The sequence below is a fragment of the Triplophysa rosa genome, linkage group LG17, assembly GCF_024868665.1.
Source record: "Triplophysa rosa linkage group LG17, Trosa_1v2, whole genome shotgun sequence".
Classification (NCBI taxonomy): Eukaryota; Metazoa; Chordata; class Actinopteri; order Cypriniformes; family Nemacheilidae; genus Triplophysa; species Triplophysa rosa.
Genome location: NC_079906.1, coordinates 200683 through 217023, shown reverse-complemented (window position 1 = coordinate 217023; position 16341 = coordinate 200683). Strand labels below are relative to the sequence as shown.

Here is a 16341-nt window from a genome sequence, read left to right as displayed (position 1 = left end):
GGCTACTTTTATTCTCAGCTAATAGAAGACAGATTCAGGAAACGTGTGAGTTTTACAGCGGCGGTAAAACAAACATTTGAAATGACATCATACTGTAACATAGTTTACAATTCTCATACATACCATCTGATCGCAAGTAAGCAGCTAATTTGAAACAGTTTTTCGACTTTCGCGTTTGCTTTGCTTTTTAGGGGTCTTTTGTAATGGTGGCATACAGCGCATTATAGTCAGTGTGTTTTGTTGAATTGTTTGCTGCAGACGCATGAATCCCACTGTTATTTCTCCTTTAACATGTCATCTCCAGACCTTTTGATATCTTTATACTGCTGTCCATTTTTGCCAATTGTGTGGCCTTAGCTATTTACATTCCCTTTCCTGAAGACGATTCCAACTCAACGAATAGTGATTTGGTGAGTACTGTGACGTCGGCTCTTTTGCGTTAATAATTGGCTTTCTTCAGGATTACTTTCTGCTAATTGACACCAGGCCGAATGACAGTGAGAGTACAGTAGATAAGCAAACACTGTCTCGGTATATTCATTAGCTCTTCATTCCTTTGTTTTACACGCACAGCTCCTTTGATGCAATTAAAATGAGAAAAAGATTCTTGACTTGTTTGGTGGAAAATGCAAACAAAGGCTTTATGCGGTCTCTTATTCATTTAATGAAGGATAAATAACATCATGGCGTAGCTGCCATATACACAAGCAGAAAAGGACAACCTGAAATATCTTCATGTCTGTAGTACGTTAGTGATGTTCTTATATTTGTACATTCTCGCATTGTGGATTTCTCTATTATTTGGTTTGTAAATCTGACGTGCGCACGCTCATAGTGACACGGGACTGATGACCCTGAAACCTCAGCACTTTATTGTGTACCACAAGTAAGGATGCTGGAAGTGACTGTGGCAGGGCGCTGAAAAAACCCTGAGAGAAACCAGACTCAACCTGGGAACCACATAGCACATAGTGTTGGTTAAGTAAGACCCAGTTCATTTCAGTCATTGATCAAAACACTGGTAGATATTAAGCTGGCTGTGATATGTGACGTTTTATTAGGCCTAAGTTGTGTTTTGTTGGAGTTGGTGCTGATGTTGCGAGTCAGCTACAGTCACAGTGACGGCTCTTTTAATGGGGCTGTTTCTCTGTCTGTTTATCATTATGGCCTCTTTATAATCTCATTATGTCTGTAATGGAAATGATTATGATCTCTAGCTGTTGGACACACAAACTGTATTACAGCAGTGCTCAGTGAAACAGGGTGACTGTCTGTCAGTGGTTCGTGTTTGAAGCTTTTAGAAAGATAATGCCGAAATCACCAGTACAGTTTTAGAAAAGAAAAGAAAGATAATACTGTTCAAGCTGTTTCTTTATGCACGTGTTTCTTTATGGTGTAGATGTTCTGTTGGGTCATTCTATTGAATTTATACTGAGAAAATGATCGTTTCTACCCCCTAATCATAAATAAAGCTTCATAAACCTTTTTGCACTTTTACATGTTCATTATGTAGCATGACATTGAGTAGTGCTAGATCTTTAAAGCTCCAAAAAGCACATATATCAATCCATACAGTGGGTTAAAGGGATAGTTCACCAAAAAAACAAAAAATCTGTCATCGTTTACATTTTAAACCTCTTCCGCAGAACACAAAAGAAGAAAGTTGGCAACCGAAAAGCACTGGCCCCTATTCACCAATGCAAGTCAATGGGGGCCAGTTTACAACATTCTTCAAAACGTCTTCTTTTTTGTTCTGCGGAAGAAAGAAAGTCATAAAGATGACAAGAGGGTGAGAAAATGATGACATTTATGAAAGATAGATACAGCTGTACGATTATTTCCGTAAACAGACGACATCCTGGGGGTGTGTGGGGGGTGGAACTAAATCACGAGCACACAATACATCATCGCATTATCCCTGCACAACTCATATTGTTTACCTCATTTGTAAGTTGCTTTGGATAAAAGCGTCTGCTAAATGTAAATGTTAGTAACTGTTGATTCACTATAAGTTTGTGTTGTTCAGGGTTTTCCCTGGCTCAAAATGAGGCGGAGGTGGTGCCATCCTGATCTTGTACACACGTAGGCCTACCGTACCTTTAAGTGGCTTAACCAGAGTGACTTTGACATATTAAAAGTTCTAATCAAATTAGATGAAAATGACAATTATTAAGTTATATAAAACATTACGTTTATATACGTTTAGAAATGTTTTTAATCAAATGAAGCTTTTTATCATTTCACCTAACTTTTCAGCCCACAATAGCCAACTGAATTAACCAGTCTTACTAAATGAGCAAAGCTCATTCGCATCTTGCATTCTCTGTGGTTCACTTTAAATGATTCAATGATCTCATCTCTTATATTCGCTAGTGACTGAAAAGTTCAATAGTTTAAATGAATCTGTTCAAATGAGTCATTCGTGTGCGAGTCGTTCTGAACGCAATGTGCGTTCATACTGGCCAACTCGCCGTGTACAGTATAGTCTGATTCAACGATCCAACTGCACAGCTAAAGACATTACAATGATGTGCGGCATGTTAATTTAAGAAATTTCAAGAAATTTGGATGCAAAACAAACAGCCGCGAAACACAGCCAGCACTTGTTCTGCAATTCTTTTTAGCGCCTCAGTGTGCTGATAACGAAACAGCGCCTCCACTGTGGCGTAATGCCGCAACTGCAGTTACAAATGACAGTCTGTTAAATGCACGCAGCATTTCTTGTGAAGACACCCCACATAGTTTTGGCGAGAGTCTAAGGCGGCACGACATTTGACGGAGGCGGGCGCCTCCAATTTCTCTATGCAGGAAAAACCCTGGTTGTTTACATTATGCACGTATGCGGCAATTGCCTACAAAACACAGACATATAACTTAGTTTCACTTACCGCGCGCGGTTCATGTCCGGAATCTTTTAGTGCTGAGACCGCTCCATCTATCAGTTTCAAATGATCTGCAAATCCAGTGTTATATCCACCGTTTATATAACATCCATCACTGAAATGCAGTGAGCAAACAAACACACCTCAACTTCTCTCACTATTGCAAGAGTAACGAGCTGCGGCTGCAGGCCCACAGCGCAGCCAATCATCTTGACGCAGCGCAGCCAATCTTGATGGTAAGCGGGTATTCCCCTACCATATATCGCTCGACGGTTGGCGCGTGGGCAGGCTATTTATTTCCCCTTGCCGTGGGCGGGCTTTTACGGGACAATTGCCCAATCAGGGATTAAGGAAAGTTGTTACATTTTTCATGTTCGAAAAAAACTTTCCGAAACCTATACGAACCTTGAGGGAGTGTATCGCGCACAGAAATACTATGTAATACGTCCAACTCGTTTTTTGACAAGTTGACCATGTAAAGCATGAGAAGCCAGTGTAAAAATGTCTTTACATAAAGAAGTCAGAATGCATGAAATAGCATTAATTGCCCCTTTAATAAATGTCGTCTGAAGTGAAATGATATGTTAGTGAGAGATAAAATTATTCTTATTTTGATCTTATTTAAAAAAAAATCTAAGTTTACATTTTAAGCCCAGAAACACTGTTGTTGTGTAAATGAACAGCTAAAACATAAAATGTTTTCAGTTGAAAACAGTGTCGTGTACGCAGCCCCTTATTCTTGTGTTATTAGCACTGTCATCATAATGCATTATGATGGTGAGTGAGAAAGATGCAATGTTGCATATTAAAGAAAAACTTCTGACCGGAAACCGACTGCTAAAGCACTAGATGAATGGACGTCAAGAGTTGTAGGGAAGAATTTCACTAACTGATGACATCCAGAAGAGTTTTGGAGCTTTTAGGTTTTGTCAGGAACTTGCGTTGGTGCTTGTGTAATGATCAGAAATTCATTCAGTTGTCATGACACAAATATGCAGAGTGAGCTGGATTGGTTCAGGCCACTGTCGCTCCGGGCTGTTGGGTTTGTCCAGTAACATCAGTTTCTGCCCAGCAGTCACAGCAGTATTTAACCTTTCTTTCCAGTGCACTCCACTTTCTCGTGCATCCTCATTGATCCTTCCTAACCTACAAACGAGACCTATATTCTCAAATACACAACTGTGAGTGTCAGCTGTTAAACATTAGTCAACTGTAGTGAGAGCAGATTGTTTTCTGTTTTACAGTGCAAGGTTGAATGGACGTTTTCTTGGGTGGGTCATGAGATGAATTTTTTGAAAATCCTACTTCTGTTGGAATTGCAACGTTTCTTTGAAATAATTGCATTTTTTTTTGCAATGCTCAAAAACTTTGCACACATGTCAGAAGTGGCGAATCTGGTGTAGGTTTCTGATAACATTTTGTCAACATATAGCAGCGGAACTGAAGCATTAGCACAAAATACATCATCGCATGATCCCTGTATAACTGTTGATTCACTATTAAGTGTTGCGTACCTTGTGTGCACGTACGTGCCGATTGCCAACAAAACACAGACATTTTTGCTCTCTTTCTCTTGCTCCAGCTGGTTGACGCGTGGGTGTGCTTTCTCACGCTGGCTGGTTGATGCGTGGGCGTGCTCTTTCTCTCATGCTCGTGCGTGGGCATGCTCTCATCATGTTCTCGCTGGTTGACACGGGCGTGGGCGTGCTTTTCCCAGAGAATTGTCCAATAAGGGACTAAGAAAAGTTGTTACGTAAGGGAATTTCATGTTTGAAAAAAACTTTCTGAAACCTATACGAACCTTTGGGGAGTGTATCGAACACAGAAATAGTATGTCATATGTCCAACTCAGACGCTACAGAAAGTTGTTTATCACATAACATACAGTACATTACATACATTTGCCAACTGCATTTGAACGGGTCTGCTCAACACGTATGGATTGTGAATGCTGGTTCCTGTGTGCACACGTGTCGCATGTTTTGTTGGTTCGGAAGTCAAGAAATTGTTGAATAAAGTCATTATTTTTGTTATATTGTGCACAAAACATTTTCTCGTTGCTTCATAAAAGTAAGGTTGAACCACTGGAGTCACATGGACTATTTTAACAATGTCTTTACTAACTTTCTCTGCTTTGAATTTTGGTAGCGGTACTGTCTTCATTTGTGACTGAAGAGTGAGTAATTCATGACAGAATTTTCATTTTTTGGCAAAGGGTCCCTTTACGGTCAAGGTGAATTACAGTAGCCAGATGGCCACGTTATCAGTGTTAGGAGGTTGTTGTCCGGAAAATGTTGCGATTGGCGCCGTGTTACTCACACTAATGTGTTGTGATGTTACTGTTGGGCTCTAAAACACACCACACCGCACCATCTTTTATTTTCAGTCTTTCTGTTATGTCTGCAATAATCTGTGTCTTGTTTAAAAACAAACATGTGAGCAATGAGATTTGATTCTTCAGATAGGATTATTGTAGTCATTTAATTGTGTTGGCTCTATTCTTAGTGCTGCTGCTAAGCCATTGTTATCCGGTCACCTGCAGGCTGAGGGACACAACCAAACGCAACATTCATCTCATCCTCACCTACTTCATGATACTGTTTCTCAATTTCTTTATTGTGACTAAATGCAGCAATGTTTGGATTAATAATAAGATAGTTCACCAAAAATGAAAATCTGCTGTTTATTTACTCACCCTTTTGGTGACATTTTATCTTCAGTAGATCAATAAAGAAGATTTTTAGCAGAAATTTAAGTCTTCTGTGATTCAAGTTCTCGTGTGCCGTTGTTCTGTCGAATTGTCCTATGATTTTCCTACCGCAGCGCAAAAATGTATTAAATCTAAACCCCATCCAAACACTAAACAGGTAGAATTAATTTACATTGCAAAATACCCTATCAAATTGTTAAATAAATATGTAAAATGATTTAACAACGAAAATACCCTATCAGATTGTCGTAACGGTATAAAATTAACAGTTAGGATGATTTTACAGCGCAAAAACAATTATGCGATATTGATGTGCGCATGCCTGGTAGGACAATCTGACGGGTAGGATGAAATTTCAGGACACTGGCAGTTTGACAGTTAAAAAAACAGATATATTTGACAAAAAGTAATCCCTTTGGGTCTTGGTGACATATTGACATTGTCAACGATGTGGCAGGAAGATGCCATGACAAAACCTAAGGCTTTGTCATGGCTCTGCTACAGGACCAAGAAAAACCTGACTAAATGAAGCAGAGCCATGACAGAAGCCCCCCCTTTAATGAGCACCTCCAGGTGCTCACCAAGGGGTAGACGGACGAGACAAGACCGACTGGGTGACAGACAGGACAAGGCAAAACAGAGAAAACAAAATCAACGGCAGATATGACAAAATAACAACAGAATTGGGGTGCGACAATAAAAATAACAAACAAGGGAGGGGGGGGCAAACAAGGGCTCATGGGAGGCAGTCCATGGGGGTGGGGAGAAGGGGGAATAGTCTTAGCCCGAGGTGGCGCTTGAGAGCGTGATGCCCCGGTGGGCTTGACAGAGGAAGTCCTGGGGAGGGCAGTCTTTGACCCTGGGAGTTTCCCAGGGGCCGGCTTGGCTGCCGAACTGGGGACCGGCTGAGTCGCCGGCTGGAAGGCCGGCTGCACTGGGCTGGATCCCGACCAGGACGCCGGACTGGACACCGGACAGGATCACCGGACTGGATGCCGGCTGGATCACCGGACTGGACACTGGAATCCGTGCCCCCCTCCGCTGCCTCTTCTTCTTCAACCGAACCGCAGGGCCTGTGGTTGGTTGCGAGGCAGCAGTGGAGGGCGTGGCTAGCTCCGCACCGGAGTCCGTAGACGTCCCCCGGACACCCTCCTCCCCCGCTTGCCACGGAGGATCATGGGAGGGTCCGGAGCAGCCGAGCTCGGGACTGGAGGTGCTGGGCCTCTGATAGTGAGGGTGCCTATCACGCGGTCCTCCGGGACGGACACCAGAGCGGAACGAGAGGAGACCTGCCTTTGACTAGCTCCTCTCGGAGCTGCAGCCGTTCCACTAACTGTGATATACCATCTCCTCCCGCTCCGGAAAGGGTGGAGGGTCGTCCATCCCGGCCACCAGATAGGCATGGACCAGCACCTCAGGGACGGAAGCTCCCCTGGCCTCGACGTCCCGAGCGTAGTCCCGCAACGGACGATGGCTCTGGGCTGTAAACGGGCCACCTCCGGCGCGTGACTGGGAGGTTATTGCCTCCCACCAAACTGGATTGGAGGTGCAAGACCAGCGGTTGGTGGGAGTGAAGTCCATCTTGTTGCCTGCTGGGTTCGTTAGTGGCTCGTGGATTCTATCAACGATGTGGCAGGAAGAACCCAAATGCAGGCAACGGCAGGTAAGGGGTTAACAGGGGTATTTTATTAATAACAAACAAATAACAAAACAAAAACCCACGCGGGGGTAAAATGGCAAAGACAAGGGGAATAAATGATAACAGGAAAACACAGGAACCAAGAACTATTAACTAGACTACAAAACACTTGACTTAAACTGACATAAACAAGACCAACAATGACTCACGGTGGCAACAAGAAACATCAATTTGGACAGGCTTGAAATACAACACGAGATTACAGGTACCAGGAATATAACGTAATCCACGAGCAACAAGACAATGAAACATGAGGACTATTTAAAGGGTAGACAAACGAAGGATCATTAACGAGGGCAGGTGGGGAACATTAGACACGGCAGGAAAGCAATACATGAGACGAGAGGGGCGGGGCCAATGACAAGACACGAGAAAACGCATGGGATATCAGAAGATAGACATCCCATGGTCTTCTCACACAAAACCTAAGGCTTTGTCATAGCTCTGCTACAGGACCAAGAAAAACCTGACTAAATGAAGCAGAGCCATGACAGACATCTTATGAAGCAAATCGATCTGCCTTCGAACATTATTTCATAACAAGAAACTGAACATTATTTACAACATTAGTAGCATTAGTCTACAGCCTTTGCCAAATGCGATTAAACCAAAATATTTAGGACTCCCATTGGCAATTTCTCAGTTGTAGCATGTCACGCACATATAAGAATGTGGAGATGAAAGAAATACAATTAAAATATGTTTTCTGTCATTCTGTTTCACAGGAAACAGTAGAATATGCCTTTCTGATCATTTTCACGATTGAGACCTTTCTCAAGATCATTGCTTATGGACTGGTCATGCATCAGAACTCCTATGTGAGAAATGGCTGGAACATGTTGGATTTTGTTATCGTCATTGTGGGGTAAGTAAACCGTCAGACGCTCATGTACATGATTTGATATGACTGTTAATTTCCTTAGCCTCAGTAAGACTTCCACTTTAACTCTCCTTACACCATTTGTAAGTTTTCCCCATCATTTATGACCAGTTTTTTCCGGCTTTCCATGTTTTCGCTGTTAAACAGTAGAGGGTGCTGTTATACATCTTCTCAAAGAGTACAGCATTCACAGGTCCGAAAACAAGCAATTGCCTTTTCTTTGTGTTGGTCATCATTCCAAATCCGATCTGGACTATAGGGGCACAGGGACAAAACTACAATTTGACTACAAAACAAGCGCTCCTGCCAAAAACTGTTACTACACTTTTACTATAATAAAACCATGGATCATTTAATGGTGCTCCCCGTGAGTTTTAACAGGTAGTATTTGCTTTCTTATCCATCTGTCTCAGGTTTAAAGGGTGTCACTTCACATCGCACTAGTTCAATGTTTTGTTCAAGCGGGATTAGTTGTGATAGACTCATCCGAGGGATTAAAGACGTTGTGCAATGTCTTTGCATTGTCCTTCTTGTGATCCTAACATTAGTTGGGCGTAGATAAAGTTTCAGATCACATCAGACTTAAAAGATGATGCCAAACAGCTGTTTTTAGTGTTCTCCATTGACATTGGGATTGAAGACGTGTGATACTAATGAAAAAACAACTGATTTAAAACATTACTAGAATGAGTTATTATGCTTTCTAGGGATACCAACATATCAGTCCAGCCTGTTTTAAAATATCTTTGTAGAAAATACCTTCTCTTTCGTCACACTCTCTCTATTTAAATGTACATGTGTATGTTTGTATCATGTATAATCATGTCGCTGTTGTGTTTGTGTAGTCTTTTCAGCGTGGTGCTGGAGCTGCTAACCAAAGATCGAGATCTTTCCGGAGGGAAGCCAGGTGGATTTGACGTGAAGGCTTTACGAGCATTTAGGGTTTTGCGGCCCCTCCGCCTCGTCTCCGGAGTGCCAAGTGTGTCATCACCTTCACCCGTTATTTACACACACAAGCATGTGATACAGTGTCATAATTTAACACAATAATGGAGTGTCAAAATGCTGATAAAAGCCCCTGTGTGTAGGTCTACAGGTGGTGCTAAACTCCATCATTAAAGCCATGGTTCCACTGCTGCACATCGCTCTGCTCGTTCTGTTCGTCATCATCATCTACGCCGTCATCGGCCTTGAGCTCTTCATTGGGAAGATGCATGCCACCTGCTATCTGAACGGCACACGTCAGTGTCCCGTCACCTCATCTCACTTCCTCAGCATACTGTACTAAAGTTGTAGGAACGTCATAAAATGCTACAGTCATTTACGTTTTTTTCAAAGTGTCACATGAATGAGCATATCGTAATAAGTGTGTTGTCCCATAATATAAGTACTATGTTTGACGGTTCTCTGTGTTCTCCCTCTCTCCATGTGCACAGGAACATTTGCAGAAGAAGAGCCCACCCCCTGTTCTCTTTCAGGTCACGGCCGTCACTGTCCTTTCAATGGCACTGTGTGCAGGGACGGCTGGCACGGGCCCAACAACGGCATCACAAACTTTGACAACTTCCTGTTTGCCATGCTGACAGTGTTCCAGAGTATCACCATGGAGGGCTGGACAGATGTGCTGTATTGGGTGAGATGTAGAGTAATGATTGAGGTCAAACATTCCCCTTCACTGATGTTAACGTTTGCTCTTTCTCCTCTTCCACGCCAAGCGCTTTTCCATGACACCCGCACACACAGCTCAGTAGAGGTTGATGAGATTGATGCTGTAAGACTGAAGCGATCAAGTCGAAAGACCACAGAACAACAGGCCGTCCTCCGTATACACACACCAGCCCCAACAAGAACAACAATAGAAGTTTACTGTATTTAGACACGCATATCTCTGCCGTTCCTCTGAAACCTCGTATCTCTATATTTCGGGATTTTTACCTTTTTTTGGCCCTAAATGATTAATATAAGTCAGCCTGTATCAGGGCTGGACTGGGAAGAAAAATCGGCCCTGGCATTTTTAGGCCCGCATCGGCCCTCTACTGAATCTGTCGACTGAATCTGTCTGGGGGGGGGGCGTGGGGTTTGGTGTGCATGCATCTGTGTCTTTTGCATTCGCGTTGCATGCATTAGCATTTATAATATGTCCGTTTAAGTGGCCAACGCCTCCGTTACGGCCCCATATGTTAGCGGCAAACGCATCTGTTACGGCCCCATACGTTATGGCCAGTCCGCCCATGGCCTGTATAATTGTCTCTGGGTTTTGCAAATATCTAACCAATATAAAGTATTTTTAAAAAGAGCAATAAAAAAACTGATTTTGGACAGCCGAGGTTTCAGAAAGACTGATTTCATTCCATAAAATAGATTTTTATTTCTGATCAAAACTTGTACCGTTTACCGTGTGATTTGCTCTCTAATGCGAGATGTTGTGTGTGTTTCAGATGAATGATGCTATGGGCTCGGAGTTGCCCTGGGTCTATTTTGTCAGTCTGGTCATCTTTGGCTCGTTCTTCGTCCTCAATCTGGTACTGGGTGTTCTCAGCGGGTGAGTGACCCGTCATCATTCAAACACGGTACCTGTGTGATGCTATTACGCCACTCATCTCCGAGTTTTTGGTGAATTTGTGTGTGACATAGAGAGTTTTCTAAGGAGCGTGAGAAAGCGAAGGCTCGAGGAGATTTCCACAAACTGAGAGAGAAACAGCAGTTAGAGGAAGATCTGAAGGGCTATCTGGACTGGATCACACAGGCTGAAGATATCGATCCTGATAATGATGAGGAGGGAGATCAGGAGGCCAAACACAACCGTACGTACACAACACACACACACGTGTATTCAGCCGTCTGTAAGTATTGAGTCAGGTCTGCATTCTGTATCCTAGGGAAATTTTATCAGCCAATATGGTAAAAAGCTTAAAATATTGAAAGAGCAGATTTATGAATAGAAGTGATTTCAATTTATTATTTCTATTAAAAAGGAATATGTGAAGTCACATACTGTAACGAACATACAATTTGATGACATAGAAAGAGTAAAGTATGCCAAAAAAATGAGCAGAGGGCAAACATGGAGTGATGATGTGCATGAGGTACATCATAGCACATCGTTACGCCATGTTTGCCCTCTGCTCATTTTTTTGGCATACTTTACTCTTTCTATGTCTGGTACAGGCATGAATGTGAACTGTACTGTGTGTCTACAGCAAACATTCTGAAGAGCGAGACAGAATCTGTGAACACAGAAAACCCAAGAGAGGAAGAGAAGATCTTCTGCTGTGGACCTGTCTGGTAAGCGTGTCTCTTCAATCTATCTTCATGAGAAATGAGCAGTTTTTACTGTGAGCTTGTGTCGTGATGTCGTATCTTTTACTCTTTCAGTCAAAAATTGACAAAGTCAAAGTTCAGGTCAGTGGCTCAGTATGCTGCTTCTGTGTTATTGGTGTTTTTGTATTCATGTATTCATCGTGAGGCTTCATGTTGCTTGTTGCATGTTGTGTTTGATACGTTAGTTTTCCTGAACATCTTTTGTGTTGAACCTCTGTAGAGTCAAAGCAGAAACACAGATTTAAGGTATAAAAGTCCTTTCTCGTTCCAGTTGGAACTTTTAATTGTTATGACGTGATGTGAATCTTCTTATTTGAAGAACTCACTGCCTTTGATAGTTTTATCACTTAAAAACAACATGTAAATGTTTTTCCTGTGATAGTAATTTCTTCATGCCTTAAAATGACTTGAATGTAACACTATTCTTCTGAGATGCGAATCTTATGTGACAAAACAAATTACAGTACAAAACACTCACAAAAACAATGGTTGAAGTGAGAGTTGCCAGAACAAAAACACACATTAAACCAATGCAAAAGTTGACATTATAATAAACAAAATGTCAAATTTAAACGACTTTCATTTTGAAAAAAGAGCAAACAGAGCAGAAAAGCAGAAGGATAGAAATGATATTACATAGAAAAAAACACCTGAAGAGAAATATTATTATTTTTAATTAAAAATTATTATTAATCTTTAAAGTGGTAGTTCTGTCATCATTTACTCATCCTTAGATTGTTCCAAATCTGTATACATTTCTTTGTTCTGCTAAACACAAATGAAGATATTTGGATGAATGTCAGGAACCAAACAAATCTCATCCCCCACTGACTCCCATAGCATTTATTTTCCCTACTATGGCAGTAAATGGGGGATGAGATCTGCTTGGTTACTGACATTCTTAGAAATATCTTCATGTGTGTTTAGCAGAACAAAGAAATGTATACAGATTTGGAACAATCTAAGGATGAGTAAATGCTTAAATTTTTTCGGGTGAACTAGCCCTTTAAATCTGTAGCGCTGATGTTTAGGGTGCGTTTATATTTGTAGTTCGGTTTGGTCCACACCAAAAAAAAAGACAAAAACAAATCTATTTAGTCGCTTAGTGGTATTTTAACAGCGAACCTAAAGATACTGAACCTAACAGCTAAGTTTAAAGTCGCAATGTGATTGGACAGCTTTTATAATTTATATTTTGATACGGAACTTACCGGACAAACAATGAATGCTGTGTGCTGGGTTATACATGCTCAGTGTATTCCTGCACATATGATGATATTTTTAGCAAGCAGGTAACTCGCGTAGACCTCATGAAGTGTTTAAAGCAGTCAAAATTGTGCCAGGAATTCTGTTACATGGTCAAGCACAGATCTAATAAACACTCCTTTTATACCAAATCACTTGATTTTCAGGTCGTATCTTGTTATCACTTCCTGTTTTTGGTTCGGTTAGATGCCTTTGGTCCGTGTTGCATTCATATTTCAATCGAACTGCGCCAGACTTCGTTGGAAAGTGGACCGAACGTTTAGGGTCAGAAACTGACTAAAAGTAACCTGCTTTCTGGAATAGCCTATCCCCTGGAATCAGTTTTTTCTTCTGTATTCTCTTCTGTTTTTTCTTCTGTGAGTTTAACCCTCAGTAATCCTCATCCGGATACACATGTTCAAATCACACTAACACACATTACAACAACTGCTGCTAAATGAACAGATATGTCTCTCAACTTGGAGAAGTGAGAGTCTATATTTAGTCTGTATTACATAACAATTAATCGTCTCCGCTTACTGTCGTAACCTCGATTCCCTGAGAGGAGGGAACGAGACATTGCGTGAAATGCTAGGGAAATCACCTTTACTGAATCCTTATTGAACAACGCCAGTGAAAATAAAATATAACTGGCCAATGCCGGTCAATACGGTGCTTAGGGGCGTGGCGCCACCCCTATATAACTCGCCGTCTGGACCACATTCCTCAGAATGTTACGACTGAAACATTACAGCGCGACGATCTGAGCACGCGAGCACGGCGGTTTACGCAATGTCTCGTTTCCTCCTCTCAGGGAACCGAGGTTACGACAGTAACCAGAGACGTTCCCTTTCGAGAGAGGTCTCTCTACATTGCATGAAACGCTAGGGGAACCGAATAAAATCACGCCGTGAGAGCAGCAAAGAGTGAAAACTAACGCTCCCCCACATGATCAGGATAAAAGAGAAAAACCTCCCCTTTCAGCCACAGGGCATAGCCTCGAGCATGAGTATCAAGCCCATTGGATACCGCGCAAGCGGGAGCCAATCCGAACGGTCCTAAGTTTTGGCAAAAATTTGCATACCCACTAACATTTTAGTGTGAACTGAGCTGTGATGCCGCGCTAGGCTCAGAGCGGCAGGACATACAGCAAAGAAATGATTTTAAGGGCGATAGATAGCAGCGCACGGAATAGCTGGGCGCCTGCTAATAAGAACTGCCGGAGGCAGGTTTGCCCCCACCGGCGAAAAAGGACACCTAGTAGCTCAACGAGTGGAATTGAACGGGGCGAAAACAAATACTGTCATTCCGCATTACCGTCTCAAGTCGCAATACATACTGATCCAAGCTATGCATAAAGTGTTGTCTACAGGCTCATAGGCGTAGACTCTACACCTCCCCCACCCCCTATACGACCTAGCTGAGCGCAGCATAGCTAAGCCGTTAGTCGCTACAGGCAGCTGTGGGTGGCGCCGAAACAGACAGCACTTGTGCCGCTAGAGAGGACACATCCAGCCTGTAAAATCTGGCGAAGGTATTCTGCGAAGACCACAGCCCGCTGCTGCACAAATGTCCCGAACAGACACCCCTATCGACCAAGCCCATGAAGACGCCACAGCTCTAGTAGAGTGGGCCCTAAGATCGATCGGGCAGTCCAAGCCCTGACTGGCGTATGCCAGCGCTATCGCATCTGTTATCGAAAGGAGCCTGCATGCATGGGCATCGAGCATCTCTTGCGAGTGGGCTAAAACTAGCCAATCGTCCAAATAATTCAGAATGCGCATACCCCTCGCTCTCAGAGGGGATAAAACCTCATCCACTATCTTTGTAAAAGAGCGCGGAGCTAACGCCAGCCCGAAGGAGAGCACCATGAATTGGTACGCGGTGCCCTCGAATGCAAACCTCAGAAAGCGCCTGTGGCGAGGGGCTATTTGAACATGAAAGTTTGCATCTTTTAGATCCACTGAAATAACCAGTCCCCGGGCCGAGTCTACGCGAGGATCTGTTTTATCGTGAACATTCTGAAAGCGCGTTTGTACAGCGCACGATTGATGGGTCTCAGGTCTAGAATCAGCCGGAAGCCCCCATCTCTCTTTGGAATGACAAAAAAGCGGCTGTAGAAGCCGCTCTCTCTCTCGCTTGAGAAGACTACCTCTATCGCTTGCTTCGCGAGGAGGCTGTCGATCTCCTATCTCAACAGCGGTATATTCCGTGGGGAGATTACGGACGGGACCACGCCATTGAAGCGGGGCAGCCTGCGCCGAAACTGGAGCGAGTAGCCGTTCTCTACTATATTCAGCACCCAGGGCGAGATACCCGGGATGGACTGCCATGCTTCCTTGCAAACCTGCAAGGGACGCAACGTCTCATTCTGCACTCTCTGGGTTATCCCGTGCGAGGGGGAAGCCGCCATCGGCGGACTCAGCGGCAGCATACGAGCGACGCTCCGAGCTCCGCCGAGAGATCTCTGACTCGCAGTAACCGAGTATGAGACGGGACATAAGGCGGGATTGGTCCATCGCCGTTAAGCCAGGGGTGCAACCAGCTTGGCACAGGATGAGACAACAGCAGCTCGCGGCACGGAGGCGGCGAGCTTGCTGCGTTCATCAGACGAGGAAAATGCTCTGATTGTGAAAATGTGTGCATGTGTGCACAACAACATCCATAACACAATCGTTCTCTGTGCCGCCCGCAACCGCTAGGGGGACAGACGAGAACCTCGGACTCTTTGCGGGAGGTCCCCCGTCGAGCACGCTCCTCCTCACAGCGAACTCGTCAGGAACTCGGCTTCGGCCCTGACGCCAAACCTCCCCTTGTGCGAGGGTCCTTCCCCGGGCCATGGCACTTCCTGGGCATGTCTCGAAACTGTATGGGGCGAACCGCCGGTTCGGGAGCTGCGGCAGCAGAGGGGGCCGTGAGCGTGGGCTGCTTCACCGGTCTCTGCGCCGAGCGCGCAGATGAGGATCGGTGACGCGAAGATAGCTGGGCAAGGCGTCTGGGGAGTACCTGGCTCACAGCGCGCGAGCGCTTCTGGTCCTCCATGAAACCCTGGATGACGGCATCCACGGCATCCCTGAATAGACCAGAGGGAGACAACGGAGCATTCAGGAGGGCTCTCTTGTCCGCCTCCTTGAGATACGTAAGCGTCAGCCACAGGTGACGGTAGAGCGCAACCATGAAGCCCATGGTGCGGCCGTTGGCTTGGGCTGTGCGCTTAGTGACCATAAGCGCGAAATCTGTGGCTGCGCGCAGGTCCTTAACACCGTCCGGGTTAGGTTCTACCCCATCCAGAGAATGCAGCAGCTGAGCCTGGAAAACCTGGAGGAACGCCATGGTGTGTAGAGCAGAGGCAGCCTCCCCAGAGGCGGCATACGCCTTCTCTGCTATGTGGGCAGTCATCCGGCACGGCTTAGACGGCAGCACTGCCTCGGATCGCAGCGATGACGAAGACGGACCCAGGTGCGCCGCAATTGCCTGCTCGACGGTGGTAATGCGCGCATAGCCGCGGGCTTCCGCCCCATCCACCAGGGAGAAAATGGCCGATCCTGAGGCGTGGGTGCGCACCGACCATGCTTTCACGACCTCCTCGTGGACATCTGGGAAA

The 16341-nt window shown here is 44.3% G+C and overlaps 1 protein-coding gene across 7 annotated transcripts in view; it reads left to right on the top strand.

The window, feature by feature from the left end:
- The window catches only part of cacna1db (calcium channel, voltage-dependent, L type, alpha 1D subunit, b), a 61210-nt gene that overhangs the window by 3799 nt on the left and 41070 nt on the right, over positions 1–16341 (top strand). For 4 of the 7 annotated variants that reach the window (XM_057357152.1, XM_057357154.1, XM_057357155.1 and 1 more), the window contains 9 exons: positions 305–410; positions 8017–8156; positions 9017–9150; positions 9260–9412; positions 9608–9804; positions 10610–10713; positions 10806–10975; positions 11372–11456; positions 11547–11573. In XM_057357152.1, the coding sequence (XP_057213135.1) occupies positions 305–410; positions 8017–8156; positions 9017–9150; positions 9260–9412; positions 9608–9804; positions 10610–10713; positions 10806–10975; positions 11372–11456; positions 11547–11573 (1116 nt within the window). The remainder of the gene's footprint in view (positions 1–304; positions 411–8016; positions 8157–9016; positions 9151–9259; positions 9413–9607; positions 9805–10609; positions 10714–10805; positions 10976–11371; positions 11457–11546; positions 11574–16341) is intronic. The other 3 variants (XM_057357153.1, XM_057357158.1, XM_057357156.1) reach the window with 2 other exon arrangements.